Source organism: Pristis pectinata, chromosome 35 (genome assembly GCF_009764475.1).
Source record: "Pristis pectinata isolate sPriPec2 chromosome 35, sPriPec2.1.pri, whole genome shotgun sequence".
In the NCBI taxonomy this organism is placed as follows: Eukaryota; Metazoa; Chordata; class Chondrichthyes; order Rhinopristiformes; family Pristidae; genus Pristis; species Pristis pectinata.
In genome coordinates, this window is record NC_067439.1 from 5,647,263 (window position 1) to 5,668,721 (window position 21,459).

The 21,459-nt window shown below is 50.0% G+C and overlaps 1 protein-coding gene across 1 annotated transcript in view; it reads right to left on the reverse strand.

Moving 5' to 3' along the window:
* Window positions 1-21,459, reverse strand: part of LOC127586313 (MAP/microtubule affinity-regulating kinase 4-like) — a 113,044-nt gene that overhangs the window by 25,550 nt on the left and 66,035 nt on the right. Inside the window, 7 exon segments of the mRNA XM_052044159.1 lie at window positions 3,002-3,084; window positions 3,087-3,120; window positions 7,173-7,409; window positions 8,566-8,622; window positions 10,266-10,336; window positions 15,453-15,518; window positions 17,993-18,041. Of these exon segments, the coding sequence (XP_051900119.1) occupies window positions 3,002-3,084; window positions 3,087-3,120; window positions 7,173-7,409; window positions 8,566-8,622; window positions 10,266-10,336; window positions 15,453-15,518; window positions 17,993-18,041 (597 nt within the window).

Consider the following 21,459-nt stretch of genomic DNA (forward strand, 5'->3'; position numbering starts at 1 on the left):
CTGTGGACTAGGGGCATATCGATAATTGGTAGAAGGATTAGACAGGGATTGAGAAGAAGTTACTTCACTCAATGAGCTGGAACTCACTACCCAAAAGGATAATGGAGGCAGCAACCCACTGCACATTTAAAAAATACTTGGGTGTTTGATCCTCTGGACTGGGAAGTGGGATTAAGGCGCACGTTTTTGCCAGTATAGACATGTTGGGCCAAATGGCCTCCCCCTTCTGTGTTGTAAATGTCTATGCTTTCCAAAGGATGGACAAAGAAGGCACAAGGAAATGGCAATGTGTCACTCTCCCCCCACTGTAGTTGCAGCAAATCAGTGATAGCTCAGAAACAGGCCATTCGGTCTGTCTTCTCTATGTTGTTGTTTAGGCTTCACACTAGCTGTCGCAACCTCTCTTCATCTCCCCCGCCCCTACGCCCCTCCAATTCACCGGCTGGCTACTGGAAGTGTTAGTCAGAGAGTTATAGCACAGAAATAGGCCCTTCTGCCCATCGAGTCCATGTTGACCATCACTAATCCTACATTTTATATGCTCCACACATTGTCATCAACTCCCCCCAGATTCCACCTTTCAACTCCACACTGGGCGCAACCTACAACCTACCAACCTGCACATCTTTGGGATGTGGGAGGAAACCGGAGCGCTAGTTAGGGTCAGGGATTAACCCTAACCCATGTAGTCACAGGGAGAACGTGGAAACTCCACACAGACAGCGCCGTTCAGGATCGAACTGGGTCCCTCACTGAATGGTGGAACAGGCTCGAGGGGCTGATTGGCCTCCTCGTGTCCCCATGCTTAACCAACATCTGAGGGCCTTGCTCCAGAGGTGAAACAAATTTGTACGGTTGGACTGATAACATTGCTTGATTAAACCCATTTGTATAGATTGTGTGCCCTTTGGTCCCCCTATTTAAGAAAGGAATTATTGGCATTGGAAGCAGATAAAAAGAGGTTCCCTCAGCTAATTCCTGGCCCAGTGTGGGGTTCTTTTACCTTTATAGCCCCCTCACTCCAAACATCTCAGTTTCAACCACCTGTTCAATCTTTCTTGAGTGGTATATCCACCAGTTCTCTATCTGGTACACAAAGAGTCCTGATTCCTACACAACACTCTGAGTGCGGACCCATTGCCAATACTTGAAGAAATGAAGCCTGTGCCAAAAGCACATCCTGAGTAAAAAAAAAACCTGTCGAGCGTTAACCAATTCTACCGTTTCATGACTCCTTAAATAAAACTTCAGTTTTAAAATTTGCACACATTTTCAGAACCTTTCTCCCTCCCTCTCCAAGATCTCTGACCTCTTCCAATCCCAATCTTTTTGACGATCGCCAAACTTAATCACTCCATTGCTGGACACCACACCTCAGCGCCCTGGTCTCCACTCCCTTTGTAAGACGCTTCTTAAAGCTGCCCTCTGACCGATCTTTCAGTCATTTGCATTTGCGCCTCTGTGTCAATTTTTTTCCGATAGCACTCCTGTGAAGCACCACAGGCTGCTTTGTTGCATTAAGGGTGCTATACAAATGTAAACTGCCAATACAGATTTGTGTTATGGGTCTGGGTTGGTTAGGAGGCTGTAGCCTGCTTCCTTTCTACAGTCAAGAAAGCACACCAGAAGGCTAAGGAAATTCAGTATCCCCACCCCGATGACCCTCACCAATTTTTACAGATGCATCATCCCACATCCGGATGCATCACAGCTTGGTATGGCAACTGCTCTGGTGAAGACCGCAAGAAACTGCAGAGAGTTGTGAACGCAGCCCAGTCCATCACACAAACCAGCCTCCCCTCCACTGACTCTGTCTACACTTCCCACTGCTCCAGGGAAGCAGCCAACGTAATCAAGGACCCCCTCCCCACCCAGGACATTCTCTCTTCTCCCCCCTCCTGTTGGACAGAAGATACAAAAGCTTGAAAGCACATTCCACCAGGCTCAAGGACGGCTTCTAACCCACTGTGATCGGACTCTTGAACGGACCTCTCATAGACGAACTTCTTCCCCATTGCCATTATGTTCTTGAACCAATCTGAAAAACCCTAATTCTACCTCGGACTATATTTCCCTCAACTTGCACTAATGTTGTTATGTTATTTTTGTTTATTTTGCTGTGTAAGTTATGTATAATTTATGTTAATTTAAGTTTATGTTAACTTATGTTTGTCATGTCCGTAACATACTGTGCTGCTACTGCATAAAGCTAATTTTTGTGGCACTTATACCCTGGGTATGTATGCCCTGTGACAATAAACTTGAACTGTAGATCTTCCAGTCAAAGTAGAGTTTTTTGTCATATGCACAAGTACATGTCTGCACAGATGCAATAAAAAAACTTGCTTCCAGCAGCATCACAGGCACATAGAATCAGATACAACATTCACAAGAAACACATAAATCAAACATAAATTATACCCAATTTTTTTACAAGAAAGGACACAAATAGAACAAAAAAACCAGTCCATTTTAGTGCAAAGTGGTCATCATGTTGCCAAACTGTAGTGATTAGGGTTGTGCCGGTTGGTTCAAGAACCAAATGTTTGAAGGGAAGTAGCTGTTCCTGAACCTGGTGGTGTGGGACTTCAGGCTTCTGTACCTCCTGCCCGATGGTAGCTGCGAGAAGATGGCATGGCCTGGATGGTGGGGATCTTTGATGATGGATGTTGCCTTCTCGAGGCAGCACCTCCTGTAGATACCACCGATGGTGGGGAGGGATGCGCCCGTGATGTTTTGGGCTGCCCTTGCACTTAATTTGTTCACCTTCACTGCCCTTTCTCTGAAACTGTAACACTATATTCTGCATTCTGTTTTCTGTGTACGACCTCGACATATGGCATGATCTGTCTGGACGGCAGGCAAACAAAGCTTTTCTCTGTATCTCGGTACATGTGACAACAATAAACCAATTACCAATACAATCCTACAAACCAGGGAGAGGGTTGGTTTCCACAAGCAGTCTGAATCATGCAGCCCAGTTGAGTGTAACGTGACTTACCTCCAGGGTGCCTCTCTTGGCCGGGTTGAGCACAAGGAAGCGTTTGAGGATGTTCTCACAGTCGGTGGACATGTAGAAGGGACGCGGTACTTCCCTCTGAGTACCCGCTCCCTCAGCTCCTGTGGGGACAGAGCAGAGATGTTAACCCTCGCCTTCAAAGGGAACACGTACGCCCAGCAGTGTAACCCAAGGTACTCCATAGGGGAGACCAGAACACTGGGCTTCAACAGAGACAACTGAAAGATCTGCATTCTTATGGTGCCTTTCATACCCCAACAGTGGCTACCTCATTGGCAATGTGGGAAATATGGTAGCCACTCCTGCAGAGCAAGATCCCACAAGAAAGCAGTGTGATGTAAGCTGGATAACATTAGTTGAAGAATGATTATTGGCTGTGGGACTGTGGAGAACAAACTTCTTTCCCTTGACCCCTCTCCTACAACAGAGTGCCAAGTGATCCAGGGAACAGTATAGCACAGGAACAGGCCCTTTGGCCCACAATGTCATGCTGAACTAAATATGTTAATGACACGTGGTTAAACTAATCCCTTCTGCCTACACAATTTCCCTATCCCTCCCTTCTCTGCATATTAATGTGCCTATCTAAGATCCTCTTAAACGCCTCTATCATATCTGCCTTCACCACCACCCCTGGCAGCCTGTTCCAAGCACCCACCACTCTCTGTGTAAAAATAATTGCCCTGTACATCTACTACGAACTTTTCCCCTCTCACCTTAAATGCATGCCCTCTAGAATAAGACATTTTGAACCTGGGAAAAAGATACTCTATCTATACCCCTCATAATTTTATAAACTTCTATCGGGTTCATCAGAGAAAATAACGCAGGTTTGTCCAACTGTCCTTGTAGCTAACGCCTTTTAATCCAGGCAGCATCCTGGTAAACCCCTTCTGTGATCTGTTATAAGAAAGCAGAAGGGGTTTTGGCTCAACAATTCAAAAGGAAGGACAGTGAATTTCTACTCAACAATCACTTCTGCAAGTAAATTCGTAAACTTGCTATGGCACAGAGGCCATTCAGACCATCAAGTCTACACTGGCCATTAGCAGGGCAAACCTGTCAGTCCCACTTCCCCACTCTTGTAGAATAGGTGCTGTGGACTCTTAACAGGCCAATGTCAGCATTGGCTTATCTTACTCTGCATTAAAATTCAACTTTGGTTTTCAGATTAAAATTTACTCCAATTTTAATTTAGCAAATGATACTTATTCTCCTTCAGGTAAAGAGAAAAATCCCAGCTGATGGACAATGCCCTCAAGGCTCAGAAGGACCTGTGTTGGAGGGAGTTTGTTTTAACAGACAGAGGGCCTGTTTTAACATCAGCCAGTGCTCTCCCCTAGTGACACTCAAAGAACAGGTTCCTCTGCCCAGTCCCCATCCCGGGTGGGTGGCTCAACTGGATTGCTCTTTCACCTGAGTCAGAAGGTTGTGGGTTCGAATCCCACTCCAGATATCTGGATGTCAACTCTAGGTGATAAGAAATAGGAGGAGGCCATTTAGGCCCTCGAGACTGCCCGGCCACTGATTAAGGGCATGATCTTTGACCTCAGGGCCACTTTCCTGCCTTATTGCTATTGATCTCCTGAAAGCCCAGAAGCCCTGAAAGTAGCAACACAAGCAGGGTGGTAAAGAAGGCGTAAAGCAAGAAAGTCATGTTGCAGCTGTATAGAACTTTGGTTAGGCCGCACTTGGAGTATCATATGCAGTTCTGATCGCCCCATTACAGGAAGGATGTGGAGGCTTTGCAGGGGGCGCAGAAGAGGTTCACCAGGACGCTGCCTGGATTAGAGGGTTTGAGCTATAAGGAGAGGTTGGATAAACTTGGGTTGTTTTCCCTGGAGCAGTGGAGGCTGAGGGGAGACCTGATGGAAGTTTATAAAACTATGAGAGGCATTGACAGGGTAGACAGTCAGAGTCATTCTCCCAGGGTAGATATGTCAAATTCTAGAGGACACAGCTTTAAGGTGAGAAGGGGGAAGTTTAAAGGGGGCAAGTTTTTTTGACACACAGAGAGTGATGGGTGCCTGAACATGCTCCAGGGGAAGTGGTAGAAGCAGATACCTTAGCAACATTTAAGAAACATTTAGACAGGCACATGACCAGGCAAGGAATGGAGGGATAGTGACCACATGCAAGCAAATGGGATTCGTTTAATTTGGCGTCAAGGTCGGTACAAACATCGCGGGCCGAAGGGCCTATTCCTGTGCTGCACTGTTCTACGTTCTATTGACTGATTGTTACCATATTGATATTTGTGGGATCTTGCTCCGCACAGCTTGGCCACCAGGTTTCTTGCACTGGAACAGGAGCTACACTTCCTAAGGCACTTCAAATGCCCAGAAAGGGAGGTGAGAGGTGCTAAGGAAATGCAAATTCTTTTCCTCCCACATCAGTGACACAGGATTGGGCCTTGGTGAACCAGGAAAAATGATGAACAACCGGTGCCGGGGCACACCTTCCTGTGCAGTGGAGTTACGCTGGGGTGCGATGACTTCCACAGTCGAATATCATGCCAAGCCTGTTACTGGGAGTGCAGGCCACGATCCAGGAGGGTGTCTGGGAGCTGGGGAACCGAGACCCTGGAATGGTCTGGGGAGCCTCTCCACTGAAACATCACCTTAGAGAGCAGCTTCTCTCGTCCCCGATGCTCTGAGATGCTTTCACTGGGGTTGGGAGGGGACCAGGCTCAAGTCGGGTGAGCTGATCAGAAATCGAGTATGACACTGCACCCTGTTCACCGACCACCGTGAACCCCCGATCCCAGGGCACCGTGGTCCCAACTCTGGCGAGACTCGTTCCCACGGCATGACCTCTCACCTTCAACTGCCCTCTCCTGGGGCGCACCTCTCCTGGGCCTCACTCCTGCGGTATCCTGGAGATCATAGCCTGACACGCCACAGAAACGTGACCCTGGACCCTTGACTCTGAGCTGACCACCAAGGGTGTGGTTGTGCCGGAGAGAGCGCAGAGGAGGTTCACCAGGATGCGGCCTAGATTGGAGGACTTTAGTTATGGGGAGAGATTGGACAGGCCGGGCTTGTTTTCCCTGAAGCGAAGGAGGTCAAGGGACAATGCGATGGAAGTGTATAAGATTATGAGAGGCATAGAGGCACGGTAGTGTAGCGGTTAGCGTAACGCTATTACAGCGCCAGCCACCCGGGTTCTATTCCCGCCGCTGTCTGTAAGGAGTTTGTATGTTCTCCCCGTGACTGCATGGGTTTCCTCCGGGTGCTCCGGTTTCCTCCCACATTCCAAAGATGTACGGGTTAGGAAGTTGTGGGCATGCTACGTTGGCGCCGGAAGCGTGGCGACACTTGCGGGCTGCCCCCAGAACACTCGACACAAAAGGTGCATTTCACTGTGTGTTTCGATGTACATGTGACTAATAAAGACATCTTAGGTGGATAGTCGGAATCTTTTTCCTGTGGTTTGAGGTATCAAAGACGAGAGGGCGGAGATTTGAGGTGAGAGGAAGGGGATTTAATGGGGATTTATTATTTTTTTATACACAGAATGGCTGTGATACAAGATGATCAAATCAGATATACTCACTATGTTTAAGAGGCATTTAGACAGACACTTAAATAGGCAAACCATAGAAGGATACAGTACTAATGCAGACAAATAGGATTAGTGTAGATGGGCAAAAGGGTTAGCATGAACGTGATGGGCTGGCCTGTTTCTGTGATGTACGACTCTGTGACTGTAATGCACCTATTTACATTGATTCCATTTTATTCTCCCCACATTCCCCTCAACTCCCCCAGATTCTACCCCTCACCTCTGCACCAGGGGGCAATTTACAGCGGCCAATTAACCCACCGACCCCACACATCTTTGGGGTGTGGGAGGAAACCGGAGCACCCGGGATGGGGGGGGAACCCACCCAGTCACGGGGAGAGCATGCAAACTCTGCACTGACAGCGCTGGAGGTCAGGATCGAACCTGGGTCGCTGGAGTTACGAGACAGCGGCTCTACCTGCTGCGCCACTGGGCTGCCTGTTATCCTCTCGTTTCTGGAGCCTTCTGGACGAGGATGGGAGGGAGGAGGAGCAGACTGAGCGGGAATTGTGTGCGTACGGAGGGAGGTTGGAATCACAACTGAGGAAACTCGAGTTGAACTGGTCGCCCCACAGGCATCAGGTCCCACCTTTAGATTCTGACCGTCGAACGGCAGTGAGCCGCTGACCAGTGTGTAGAGGATGACCCCCAGGCTCCAGATGTCCACCTCGGGACCGTCATACTTCTTGCCCTGGAAGAGCTCAGGGGCAGCGTAGGGGGGGCTCCCGCAGAACGTGTCCAACTTGTTGCCGAACTGGAACTCATTGCTGAAGCCAAAGTCCGCGATCTTGATGTTGCAGTCAGCATCGAGGAGGAGGTTCTCGGCCTGGGGAGCGGGATTAGTGGAGGGGGTGGGGTGAGGGAGGGGGCAGGGATGGAGGGGGAGGAAGGGTCGTAGAGGTCAGAGGAGGAGGAAGGGTCGAGGGAGGATGAGGTGGAGGAGTGGCGAGGCAGGAGGGGGAGGGAAGGCGAAGGGATAGGAGGGGACGAGGAGTGAGGTAGGAGGAGGGTTGAGGTAGGAGGGGAGGAGGAGGGGTAGGGGGGATGGTAAAGGGGGAGGGGAGGGGGAGGGATAAAAGGAATAGGAAAAGAAGAGTTAATTTTAAACGTCTGGGCTCGACGTTCCCACCTGGGTCAGACCTCCTCTGGGACACCTCCGGGAAAGCCCCCAGCCACCCCGTGGGGTCCACCCGGCCCTTGGTGATTTAATTCACTGAGGTTATGGCACCTCACAACAACAACTTGCATTTCTGTATCACCTCGAACAACGGCTGCGGTCCAACCCTGGCCTCCGGGAGCATGGGGGAGGTGGGGAGAGACAGGTGCAGGTGACCGAGGGGGAGGGGGATCGATCGTGTGGAAGGAGGGTTGGAGAGGTTTACAGAGGCAACTACAGAGCTCAGGGCAACAAGTCACTGAGGGAGCGGCAGAATTCGGGGAGTGCGGTTGCCCAGAGCTGGGGATACAGTAACGGGGTTGGTCCAGTCACTAGTCCGTCCGTGGGTTGAGGTCAGTTTGAGTTTACTGGGGCAGGGAGCTATCTACCATCACCGTCCGAGGTCACGTTGTAGCTCGGTCATTCCCTCTCTCGGCTTCTGACCCTGAAGGTTGTGTGGTTTCCAGTTCCAGGATTGAGTCGAGGAAAAAAAACCCACAACCTTCCATCGAAAGAGGGTAAGGGGTTCCCTCCTCACTCTGTCACCAGTGGCCAACACTTGATCTCCGCTAAATGCCGCCAAAAAGCGAAAGGTGCCTTTGTGCTCGCACCGCTCCCCGTGGGATCTTGCTGTGGGCAACACAGCCAGGAGCAGGAGGGCTCCACTGGGGGCGAAGCGCGTCCCGAGGCGTGATAGAAATGCAGGTCTGTCTTTTGGTAACTGGCTAGAGAGATGAGGTGAGGAATCGCAGGCAGTGGGAGAGTACAGTGAGTAAAACCTCAGAGGCTACACCACACATGGAGTAACAGAACCCTGGGTGCCCACCTTGAGGTCCCGATGCACGATGTTCCTCTGGTGGCAGTACTGCACGGCGGACACGATCTGGAAGACAGGTTAGACAGCAGTTAAAGTGCAGGCTGTCTGGTCCCTGACACACCTACTGCAAACTCCGTACGCCCCAGAGTTCACCTCCGTATATATCTGTCCACCAATACTTCAAATAAACTCTTTTCCCAGCAGGGACAGTAAGTGCGCTGCACGGCTTTGTACGAAGATATATTTCACAGCAGAACCCCTGGGGTGGGCTCAGGGAGCTGGGTCAGGAAGTAGTGTAGGGGCAATTACTGACCTCAGTAACCAAAGGCTGATGTCTCAGTTTGAGCCAATTCCTCAATGAGCAGCACAAAGGAGAGAGAGGGGAAAAGAGAGAGAGAGAGAGAGAGACAGGTGAGGGGGTGAGAGAGGGAGGGAGAGAAGAGGGAGAGAGAGAAGAGGGAGAGAGAGAAGAGGGAGAGAGAGAAGAGGGAGAGAGATAGAGAGGAAGGGGGAGAGAGAAGTGGGAGAGAGAGAAGAGGGAGAGAGAGAAGAGGGAGAGTGAGAAGTGGGAGAGAGAGAAGAGGGAGAGAGAGAGAGGGGGAGAGAGAGAGAGGGGGAGAGAGAGAGAGGGGGAGAGAGAGAGGGGGAGAGAGAGAGAGGGGGGGAGAGAGAGAGGGGGGGGAGAGAGAGAGAGGGGGGGAGAGAGAGAGAGGGAGAGAGAGGGGGGAGAGAGAGGGGGGAGAGAGAGAGGGGGGAGAGAGAGAGGGGGGAGAGAGAGAGGGGGGAGAGAGAGAGGGGGGAGAGAGAGAGGGGGAGAGAGAGAGGGGGAGAGAGAGAGGGGGAGAGAGAGAGGGGAGAGAGTGAGAGAGGGGGTGGGAGGGAGGGTGGGAGAGGGGGAGGGGGGAGAGTGGGGGGAGAGAGGGGGAGATGGGGGAGAAAGGGGGAGAGGGGGAGAGAGGGGGGAGAAAGAGGGGGAGAGAGGGGGGGAGAGGGGGGAGAGAGGGGGAGAGAGGGGGGAGAGAGGGGGGAGGGGGGGAGGGGGGAGAGGGGGGGGAGAGGGGGGGAGAGGGGGGGGAGAGGGGGGGAGAGAGGGGGGGAGAGAGGGGAGAGGGGAAGTCAGTACAAAAACGAGGGTGCAAGAGAGAGCATGAGAAAGAGATCATGAGAGGGAGCACTAGAGAGAAGTGTGTGAGAGAATGTCAGTGCAAGAGAGAGAGAGCATGAAAAGAGAGAAAGTAAGAAAGAGCACAAGAGAGAGAGACCACGAGAGGAGGAGAGAGAAAGAGAGAGAGAGAACAAGCACGAGAGAAAATGAGTGTGAGAAGATTGTGAAAATGAGAGAGAGAAGAGGAGAGAGAGAGCAGAGGAGAGAGAGAGAGCAGAGGAGAGAGAGAGAGCAGGAGAAAGCAGGAGAGAGCAGAAGAGAGAGAGAGAGAGCAGAAAGAGAGAGAGCAGGAGAGAGAGAGAAAGAGTGTGCAAGTGAGAGAGAAAGAGCGTGCAAGTGAGAGTGCTATAGCCAGAAAGGGGGTGGGGGGTGGGGGAAGGGAGGATTGGGGAGGGGAAGAGGTGGGGTAGTTTGATGACAATGACGAGAGGGAAGTGTGTGGGTGACAGGAGGGCCATGCACTGTGGGGGGCCTGGGACAGGAGACACAGGACATTCTAAAGGAACATCTGCCAACAAAGAGCATCCAGAGGTGCCGGTGGTACCTGCCGGAATTTGGCTCTGGCCTCTTTCTCCTTCATCCTCCCGTGAGACACAAGGTAGTCGAACACTTCACCTGGGAACAGTAAAGCACACGGTTACTCTCCTCATCCTCCTGTCAAGAGTCCCGCATCATGAAGCCCTCCCCAGCCAGCCCACCAAACCATCCTGACCATGGGGATACAGGATACCGCAGATGCTGGAATCTGGAGCAACAATCGATCTGCTGGAGGATCTCAGTGGGTCAAGCAGCATCTGTGGGAGGAAAGGAATTGCAGATGTTTCATGTAGGGTTTCGACCCGGAACATCTACAGTTCCTTTCCCCCACAGATGCTGCTTGACCTGCTGAGTTCCTCCAGCAGGTTGTGTATTGACTGTGACCAAGGCCTGGTGACCCATTGGACGAGCCTCAATCCTTCCGTCTTCCCAACCCTCTGAATTTATTCGTTGTGAGAATACCAGAGATAGGAAACGGGGCCCGCCGGTTCCCAGTTGAGCATCGCCCAATCCGGTAATGAGAAGACAACCTTCCAATTGGCCATGGGCAGGTGGAGCCTTCACAGCGGTGACCAATGGCAGGATAGAGAGGAAGGGTTGTTATGGCAATGAAAGCTCTTCAGACTTGAGTTGAAAAGCCACAGGATGGATCAATCCAACGTGTTCTTGCTGTGTACTGCCACCCATTGAACTCTGGCCCAAGGGGTGTGAAGAATACTGATCAGGCAGGATACTTTCCACAGTCTGTCTGAAGACAGGCACTCCGGCAAGAAGACCAGGGCAAGCTACTGAAAGGAAGGGAGCAAAGGTCCTGTAAGTATGCTGGCAAAGGAACTTGTAAACACAGTCCCCATTGCTTCTGACTCGCATGGTGAGCATGTTGCACAAGTCCCTGTTTTGAGCCGGAGGTAACCGCTGCACCGCTTCTGAGGGCAGTGGGATCGAATCCACTTGCAGCTCACAAAGGGGGACTGGATGAAGATGAAGGAGGAACTCTTGCAGGAAAATGCAGAGGATTTGTGCGAACTACACAAGTGGCGCAGTGGGTAAAGCCGCTGCCTCACAGCTCCAGGGACCGGGGTTCGATCCTGACTTGCGGTGCTGTGTGCGTGGAGTTTGCACGTCCTCCTTGTGATCACATTAGTTTCTTCTGGGTGCTCCGTTTTCCTCCCACAGCCCAAAAATGTGTGGTTAATTGGCAATATTGTAAAAAACAGCACAGAGGTGCAGCGGGTAAAGCCGCTACCTCACAGCTCCAGGGACCCAGGTTTGATCTCCACCTCCGGCGCTGTGTGTGCGTGGAGTTTGCATTGTTCTCTCTGTGACCCCGTGGGTTTCCCCCAGGTGCTCCGGTTTTCTCCCACATCCCAAAGATGTGCGATTAATTGGCTGCTGTAAATTGCCCCCAGTGTGCAGGTGAGGGGTAGAATCTGGGGGGAGCCGAGAAGGTTGTGGGGAAAATAGGACATGGATCAGTGCAGGATTAGGATGCTTGATGGTGCGCGGGGACTCGGTGCCATGTGACTTGATGACTGGGACGGATTGACGGTTTTTCCAAGGAGCCAGCACAGGCAGAATGGACCGAATGGCTTCCTGCAGCGTTCTAAACTTCTCCCAGCCTCGGATTCATGGAACCATTCTGGGAAACCATTGAATCAACCCTGGCTGGAGTCATGTGGACCCACGTCACTATCTCCCTACCCTGACCCTGACCCCTCCCCAATGTCCCCTCACCTCGCTTCCCCACTGCCTCTTCCTCGTCCCCTACCCTTCCTTCACCACCTTCCCACCCCCAACTAACCTCTCTACTGTCCTCTCCCCCACCACCACCTCCTCCAATCCCCTCACCACCTCGCCACCCTGACTCCCCCACCAACTCCCCACTGTCACCTCCCCCTCTGCCTCGCCACCCTGACCCCCACCAACCTCACCCCTCTCCCCCACCATCATCTCCTCCAGTCCCCTCACCAACTTCTCCCCTGCACTCACGACCAACCCTACCCCGACCCCACACTCCGGCCCACCACCATCTCTGACCACCTCCCCACCAACAATTTAGCCCACAGCCCTTAACCTGGGGCTTGCAGTGCTCGCTTTGGACTGACTCATGGGTCTTGGTCCGAACCAGTTTAGTTCAATCCAATTGTCTCTTAATCCCTCCTGAACCCTCGACTCCCCAGCCCCACCATTCCCCATCCCTCATCCCTTCCTTGACTCACCCAAGTTACCTGGGCATGGTTGACGAAGGCGCCAATGATGGTGGTACCCAAGACCCAGAGCCTGACCCGAGGACCAGGGCTGTGTTGCATCTCCATCCAGTGCACTGGCACATGGTGGCATCCAAGAGCAATGGGCTTGGGCCAAGGAAAAGGAGCCAAAGAAGTTGCATTGCCTACCAGCTGCCAATCGCCTTGGCACAGAGGCTCGTCGCCCACAGCCTGACATTCTTTTTTTGCTGCCTACACAAGCAGATTGCATTCTGATTGGTAGATAACATCTCCCTGGAGGAACCAACTGACATCATCGGCTAATTTGCACATTTGATTAGCCAACCAACCATGTGTGGTGCCAGCAACTAATTTACATATATCCAAATATTCATATGGCTGTGATTTATGTGAAGCAAATTACTTAACAGGCAATTGAAGAGGGACGACATTGATTTGGAACAGAGCATCTGAATGGGTCTGCAATGTCCTTCACAATAAGTCAATTTAAGACCATAAGATACAGGAGCAGAATTAGGCCAAATGGCCATCTCTGCCATTCAATCATGGCTGATTTTTTTTAACCCCATTCTCCTGCCTTCTCCCCATGACCCTTAACCCCCTTACCAATCAAGAACCTATCAATCTCTGCCTTAAATACACCCAATGACTTGGCCTCTGCAGCAACGAATTCCACAGATTCACCACCCCTGGCTGAAGAAATTCCTCCTCATCTCAGTTTTAAAGGAACCTCCCTTTATTCTGAGGCTGTGCCCTCAGATCCTAGACTCTCCTACCGATGGAAACATCCTCTCCACATCCACTCTATCGAGGCCTTTAAGGTGATGAGGTGCCCTGTAATCCTTCTGAACTCCATTAAGTACAGGCCCAAAGATATCAAACATATGTTAACCCTTTCGTTCCCTGGATCATTCTTGTGACCCTCACCTGGACCCTCTCCAGGGCCAGCACATCCTTCTTAGATACGGGGCCCAAAATTGCTCACAATACTCCAAATGCGGTCTGACCAACACCTTATAAAGCCTCAGGGGCACATCCATACTTTTATATTCTAGTCCTCTCAAAATGAATGCAAACATTTCATTTACTACCGACTAATAACCTAAGCCAAGAGCCCAATGCCCCACAGAAATTAAACAGCAAGGTCAACTTTCAGTTGAAAGGTTAAAGCCAGGCTCCACTCTTTCTCCATGTAGATATTAAAGATTCCACTTGGTGGGTACAATTACAACGTTTAAAAGATATTTGGTTTAAAAGATACATGAATAGGAAAGGTTTAGAGGGATATGAGCAAAATGCAGGCAAATGGGACCAGCTCAGGTAGGCAACTTGGTCGGCATGAACGAGTTGGGCCGAAGGGCCTGTTTCCATGCTGTATAACTCGATGACTATGATCCATTTGCAGTTGGATAACAACCGTCCAGGATTGCGCCAGAGTCTCCAGGCATGGATTCGATGGGTTGAATGGCCAGCTCTTTCTGTGCTGGTTATAAGGACCCAGTCATTTAAAACAGAGGTGCATAGAAATTTCTTCTCTCAGAGGGAGCGAATCTCTGGAATGCTCTGCCCCAGAGGGTGGCAGAGGCAGGATCATTCGATATATTGAAGGAGGAGATAGATAAATATTTGAAAGATTGAGGAATTGAGGGTTATGGGGAACTGGCACAGTGTGGGTCAGAAGGATCAGGGAGTTGGAGGTTTATGATGAAACGACGCTTAGAAGGTGATGAGGCCTGGGGCAGATCAGCCATGATCATACTGAATGATGGGACAGATGAGAGGGGCTGAGTGGCTGTCTCCTGCTCCTATCTTCTCGTGTGCTATAACCATTTTATTAATCTCCAAGACACCACAGGGAGCAACAGCCCAGCAAAAAAAAATTATAGGACCCTTAAATAAATTATATACGTGTGGGAAGGAATGGTTAGATAGATCTTAGAGTAGGTTAAAAGGTTGGCACAACATCGTGGGCCGAAGGGCCTGTACTGTGCTGTGGTGTTCTATGTTTCTTTAAGATCATTTCCTTGGAACATTTTACAATCACAAGGAAGGTGCGCCAGCATCTTTACTCTCTTAGGAGGTTAAGGAGGTTTGGCTTGTCACCGAACACTCGAACTTCTACATGTACTGTTGAAAGTATCCTGACTGGTTGTATCATGGTCTGGAATGCGCAGGAACGCAAGAAGCTGCAGAGTGTAGTGGACTCAGCCCAATACATCACGGGCACATCCCTCCCCACCATCGGTAGTATCTACAGGAGGGAACATCCATCATCAAAGATCCCCACCATCCGGGCCATGCCATCTTCTTGCAGCTCCCATCAGGCAGGAGGTACAGAAGCCTGAAATCCCACACCACCAGGTTCAGGAACAGCTACTTCCCTTCAACCATTTGGTTCTTGAACCAACTGGCAAAACCCTAATCACTACAGTTTAGCAACACTACAACCACTGATTAGTTTGCACTAAAATGGACTTTTTTTTGTTCTAATTCTGTTCTTTCTTGTAAGAATTGTGTATAATTTATGTTTATGTTTTTCTTGTGAACGCTGCTTATCCGATGCTGTGTGCCTGTGATGCTGCTGCAAGTAAGTTTTTCATTGCACCTGTGCACACATGGACTTGTGCATGTGACAATAAATTCGACTTTGACTTTGTTCACTTAATATTATCGTCAGATTGGTGTGATGGAAGCCTACAGGCTAAAAGTTAAAAGTTGACCAATGGCTATCTAAGAGCACGTGCACACTGTCCAATTGGACTCAAGAAGGCTGATGGATGTGCCAGGCAACCAACGGTAGGAGCTTGGGGGTGGGTTGTTGCTCATGGGAGGTCACATAACTCAATCTCCAGGAATGTAGTCAACTTGAGATGGTCTACTAACAATAACTCCCTCTGTGGATTAACTTGAATGTCCCGATCTGCAATATTTTCAAGTGTAATACAGAGTCAAGCTTGCTGCCTTACCTCCACTTGCATATTCCATCACCAGGTAGAGAGTTTTCTCGGACTCAATCACCTCAAATAACTTCACTAAAGGGAAAAAAAAACACACAATTATTAATTGATGAATTGACTAGACTTGCAGCAGGAGAATGTTACCACATTGGCAAATGGAGTTCAATTCAGATAAGTGTGAGGTGTGCATTTTGGAAAGTCAAATCAAGGCAGGATTCACAGTGAACAGCAGGGCCCTGGGGAGCCTTGTAGAACAGAGGGACCTAGGAGTTCAAGTACACGGTTCCCTGAAAGTGGAGTCACAGGTAGACGGTGGTGAAGAAGGCTTTTGGCACGCTGACCTTCATCGGTCAGGGCATTGAGCATAAAAGTTGGGAGATCACGGTGCAGTTGTACAGGACGCTGGTGAGGCCGCACTTGGAGTATTGTGTTCAGTTTTGGTCATCCTGCTAAGGGAAAGATGTTATTAAACTGGAATGAGTGCAGAAAAGATTTACGAGGCTGTTGCCAGGACTTGAGGGATTGAATTATAGCGAGAGGTTGGACAGGCTAGGACTTTTTTCCTTGGAGCATAGGAGACTTAGAGGCGTATAAAATCATGAGGAGCATATATAAGGTGAATGCACTCAGTCTTTTTCCCAGGGTTGGGGAATCAATAATTAGAGGGCATCAGTTTAAGATGAGAGGGGAAATATTTATTAGGAACTTGAGGGGGAAGCTTTTTTTTACACAAAGTGTGGTATCCATGTGGAATGAACTGCCAGAGGAAGTGGTTGAGGCAGGTACAATAACAACTTTTAAAAGGCTGTTGGACAGGTACATGGATTTGAAAGGTTTAGAAGGTTATGGGCCAAACGCTGGCAAATGGGACTAGCTTGGATGGGGCATCTTGGTCAGCACGGACCAGTTGGGCCAAAGGGCCTGTTTCCGTGCTGCATGACTCTATGACTTTAAGAACAAGAGGAGATCTTATTGAAAAGTACAAGGTTATTACAGGCTGGATGCAGGGAAGATGTTTTCCTTGGCTGAAAGCCTAGGACCAAGGGTCACCGTCTTCAGAATAAGTCGTAGGCCATTTGGGATCGAGATGAGGAGGTGGTGAATATTTGGAATTCTTACCCCAGAAGGCTGAGGAGGTTTAACCATGGGGATCCTGTGTCACAACAATTCCAGTTATTTCCTCTCCCCTGCCCTCTTCATAACCTCGCTTTTTTTTCTCCCCCCACTTTCAGAATCAAATTTATCATCACTGACTCAGATCACATGAAATTTGTTGCTTTGTGGCAGCAGTGCAGCGCAAGACGTAAAATCACTTTTAATTACAAAAATAGAGCAATAAAAAAGCAATAACGAGGCAGTGTTCATGGTTCGTGGACCGTGATGGTGGAGGGGAAGAAGCTGCTTCTGAATCGTTGAGTGAATTCAGACACGAAGCCAGGTCCCTGTTGAACCTCACAACCGTACCTGCTTCCACCCAAGCAGAGATTGACGGACTTCTGGGAATCGGATTGCGGGATATGGGAGGAGGGGGATGGGCTGAGGCAGAAGAACAGCGAAAGGAACATAGAACGGAGAACAGGTCTCTTCGAGTCTGGCCTGTTCAACCCGATCGTGGCCGGGGGGTCCATCTCAACAAACTTGACCTTGATGAATAAAGCAGCGGCTTGAAGGACCAAATGTCCTGCTGCTATTCTTAGTTCTTACGATGTCAACAAAGAAATGCTCCTGTGTGTGTGTGTGTGTGTGTGTGTACCTGTGGGGCGAGGCAGCATCCTGTACTCACTTCCTCAGTCACCGTGCCTTGCGCCTCGATAACCACCAACTCGGAAAGCACAGATTTGAGGTCCAAGTTAAAGGTGTGAACCTCTCGCTCTGTGTACTGGGCCAGTATTTATTCTAGACGAAGGTCAGGGGCTTTCTTGAGGTGGTCTGACACCGAGCTTACACTGTTGACAGGCTCCTGTCTATTCCGTGGGGGTCAGGGGAAAGTCAGTCCATGACCAGGGCTCATCGAGTCTATCCCGGCTCTCGATCAATCCCATTCCCCCGCTGATTTTCCCTATAACCTCCTCACGTTCCCATCCACTCCTCAAAGATACCACCACTCACCCACACACTAGGGGTCAAACTTACAGCGGCCAATTAACCTGCCATTGGGACCTGGGAGGAAACCAGAGCATCTAGGGGAGTGCGTGCAAACTCCACACAGACAGCACCAGAGGCTGGGATCGAACTGGGATCGTTGGCGCCATGAGGCAGTGGCTCTACCCACTGCGCCACCGTCGCCCTGGCTCTACCCAAATGAATGCTGGGGAATGTCAAGTGAGGACTCGTCGTCGAGTAGCCTGATACCTGTATGTGGAAGCATCCTTCCACCTTCTCCCAGTAGGGCCAGGGCTTGGGGGTGGTGGGGGGGGTGGTGAGGGGGAGGTTCGAGGGGATGGGAAGGATAGAGGAGACAGCTGCCTGAGAGACAAAAGGTGAAGAAAATACTTCCTGCAACTCTTTAAACCAGCCCTCACCCACCACCGGCTCCCCATCCCACTCACCAATATTCGGGTGGTTCAAACACTTCATAATCCGCACTTCCCTGAAAAGCTGGAAAAGAAAGAAAAACAAAGATGGAATATTTAATACAACGTGCAGCTGAAGAAGGTAATGAAGACTTTTTGGATCAGGTCTGTTGAGGGGAGAGTCTCGAAGTGTGGTGCAAGGATCGCTGGTGTGTCTCTCGGTGGGGAGATCACAGGAAGCTGACAAATCTCTCCGAGAGACATTCTCACATCCCAGGCCCATCTCTGCCAGATGTGCCAAGAACTACAACCCTCCAAGATTCGAGTGCCTTGCGCCCCATAGTGTCAACTGTGGCTCAGTGAGGTCTATTGGTCAGGAAGGTGGGGGGGGGGGGGGGGGGGGGGTGGGGGGGGGAGGGGGGGTGGTGGCTTGAGGTCCACTCCTGGGACTTGAGCACCAGGGTTGCCCGGCAGTACTGAAGGAGCACTGCCCTGCCAGAGGTGCCATCTTCTGGGCGAAATAGTGATGATTCAGGTCGGCGATTCCTTTACATCAAAGATGAGCGGGGAAGTCATCCTCAGAACACAATCAATCCCTCACAAAAAAAAAATTGATGAGCTGCTCATTATCACATTGCTGCTCGTGGGATCTTGCTGCGCAGACATTGGCTGTTGCGTTTCCTACTTTACAACTGTGACCATACTTCAATGGTTGTGATGGACGTCCAGAAGTGGGGAACGGCCCTACAAGTACATGTCTTCAGACTAGAAGAGAGAACTAGAACATACAACTGTACAGCACAGAAACAGGCCCTTCAGCCCACCTGGTCTGCAACGCCAATAATCCAATCTAACTAATCCATCTGCCTGCACATGGACTATATCCCTCCATCTCCTGCCTGTTGATGTACCCACCTAAATGCTTCTCAACGCACTATTGTATCTGCTTCCAGCACCTCCCATGGGAACGTGTTCCAGGCACCCACTGCTCTCTGTTGCTTACCTCAATGATCCCCTTTAAGCTTTCCCCCTCTCACCTTAAACCTATGCCCTCTAGGATCTGACCGGGGAAAAAATACTATCGACCCTACCTATGCCTCTCATAACTGTACATGATTCTAATATCTCAACTCAGGGTCTCTTGTACACAGTGAAAACTCAATTATGAGAGGCTGGATAAACTGGGACTTTTCCCCCTGGAGTGGAAGAGGCTGAGGGGTGACCCTATAAATCATGAGTGGTGCAGATAGGGTGAATGGTCACAGTCGTTTTTCCCCAGGGTAGGGCAGCCTAAAACTAGAGGGCATGGGTTTAGAGTGAGAGGGAAAGATTTAAAAGGGATCTAGCGGGTCAACATTTTCCACACAGAGGGTGGTGGGGATTATGGAACGAGCTGCCAGAGGAAGTGGTTGAGGTGGGTACAACACAAACGTTTAAAGGACATTTAGACAGGTGCATGGAAATGAAAGGTTTAGAGGGATATGGGCCAAATGTGGGGAAATAGGACTAGCTCCAGTATACATCTTGGTCCGCACGGATGAATTGGGTGAAAGGATCAGTTTTCCTGCTGTGTACTCGATGAATCTAAAAGTTGGTTACGTATACAGATACGAATTCAGAGCAGGAGTCCGTCTTCAGACCCTCGTACCTCCTCCATCGTTCACTAAGATCAGGCTGATGTTATTGGTACCTCAACCCCACACCCATCTATCCCAGTAACCTCTCACTACCCTGCTTATCAAGAATTTATCTAGGCTCTTCCTCCAACAATATTCAAAAGGCTCTGTCCATTGAGAAAAAGTTCCAAAGAATTTCACCAAATCACTGTCTTAAGTGGGCATTCCCTTATTTTTTTTTAAAGAGGGACATTCGGCTGGTCTGATGACAATGTCGGGGTTAGTGCGGAGGGTGTGGAGAGCAGAGCGTTCAGACGGGGTTAGGTTGGAGTAGGTGAGGGGGTCAGGGTTAGTGTGGAGGGGTGTGGAGAGCAGAGCATTCAGACGGGTGTAGGTTGGAGTAGGTTAAGGGATCAGGGTTAGTGCGGAGGGTGTGGGAGAGCAGAGCGTTCAGACGGGGTAAGGTTAGAGTCGGTGAGGTCTTCCCTTATTTTTAACACTGACCTGACTTCCAGATTCTCCCACCAGAGGAAACATCTTCTCCACATCCACACCTCACCTCAGGTCCTTATGTTTCAATCACGAGGGGCATAGACAGGGTGAATGCACACAGTCTTTTTCCCAGGGTTGGCGTATCAAGGAGCTAGAGGGCAGAGGTTTAAGATGAGAGGGGAGAGATTTAATAGAAACTTGAGGGGCAACTTTTGTTCTAACACACACAGAGCGAGGTCAGTACGTGGAACGAGCTGCGAGAGGAAGTGGTTGAGACAGCTACAATAACAACTTTTAAAAGACAGTTGTACAGGTACATGGATAGGAAAGGGTTCGAAGGTTATGAGCCGAATGGGACTAGCTTAGTTGGTCAGCATGGATCAGTTGGGCCGAAGGGCCTGTTTCCGTGCTGTCTGACTCTACGACTCTATAAAATGTAGCAGATAAGATTCAGTCACACATTGTAAACTTCAATAAAAGTCCATACATATCAAAATCTGAAATAGCTCCTTCACATAACTGCAGCCTTGTGAACACAAAATGCAGAAGGATTGTGAGATCAACTTGGCTGCAAAATTAAAACTTGACCTCAACTCAACGATGGCCAATGTGCGCTCGAGAAGCTGTAAGTACTTGACTGCCTGGACCACCCTCGCTGATCCGGTCCCAACCCCGATATTTGGACAGGTACATGGATATGAAAGGTTTAGAGGGATATGGGCCAAACACAGGCAAATGGGACCAGCTCAGAAGCGCCTTGGTCAGCATGGACGAGTTGGGCCGAAGGGCCTGTTTCCATGCTGTATAATTCTAAGAGGGTTTCAAGCCACTGGGTTGACCCACCCGGGACGGTCAAGGGGAACAGCTTTAACATTATGATGCTGGAGGAACTCAGCAGGCCAGGCAGCATCCGTGGAGAAAAGCAGGTACAGTGAAAAACTTGTCTTGCATACTGATCGTACAGGTCAGTTCATTACACAGTGCAGTTACATTGAGTTAGTACAGAGTGCATTGATGTAGTGCAGCTAAAAACAATAACAGTACAGAGTAAAGTGTCACAGCTACAGAGGAAGTGCAGTGCAATAAGGTGCAAGGTCACAAGGTAGATCGTGAGGTCAGAGTCCATCTCATCGTATAAGGGAACCGTTCAATAGTCTTATCACAGTGGGGTAGAAGCTGTCCTTAAGCCTGGGTGGTACGTGCCCTCAGGCTCTTGTGTCTTCTACCTGATGGAAGAGGGGAGAAGAGAGAATGACCCAGGTGGGTGGGGCCTTTGATTAGACCCAGGATGGTCTAAAACTCGAAGGCATGGGCTTAGGGTAAGGAGTATGGGTTTGGAGAGGATCTCATCCAGAGGGTAGGTGGAATCTGGAACGCACTGCCTGAGAGGGTGGT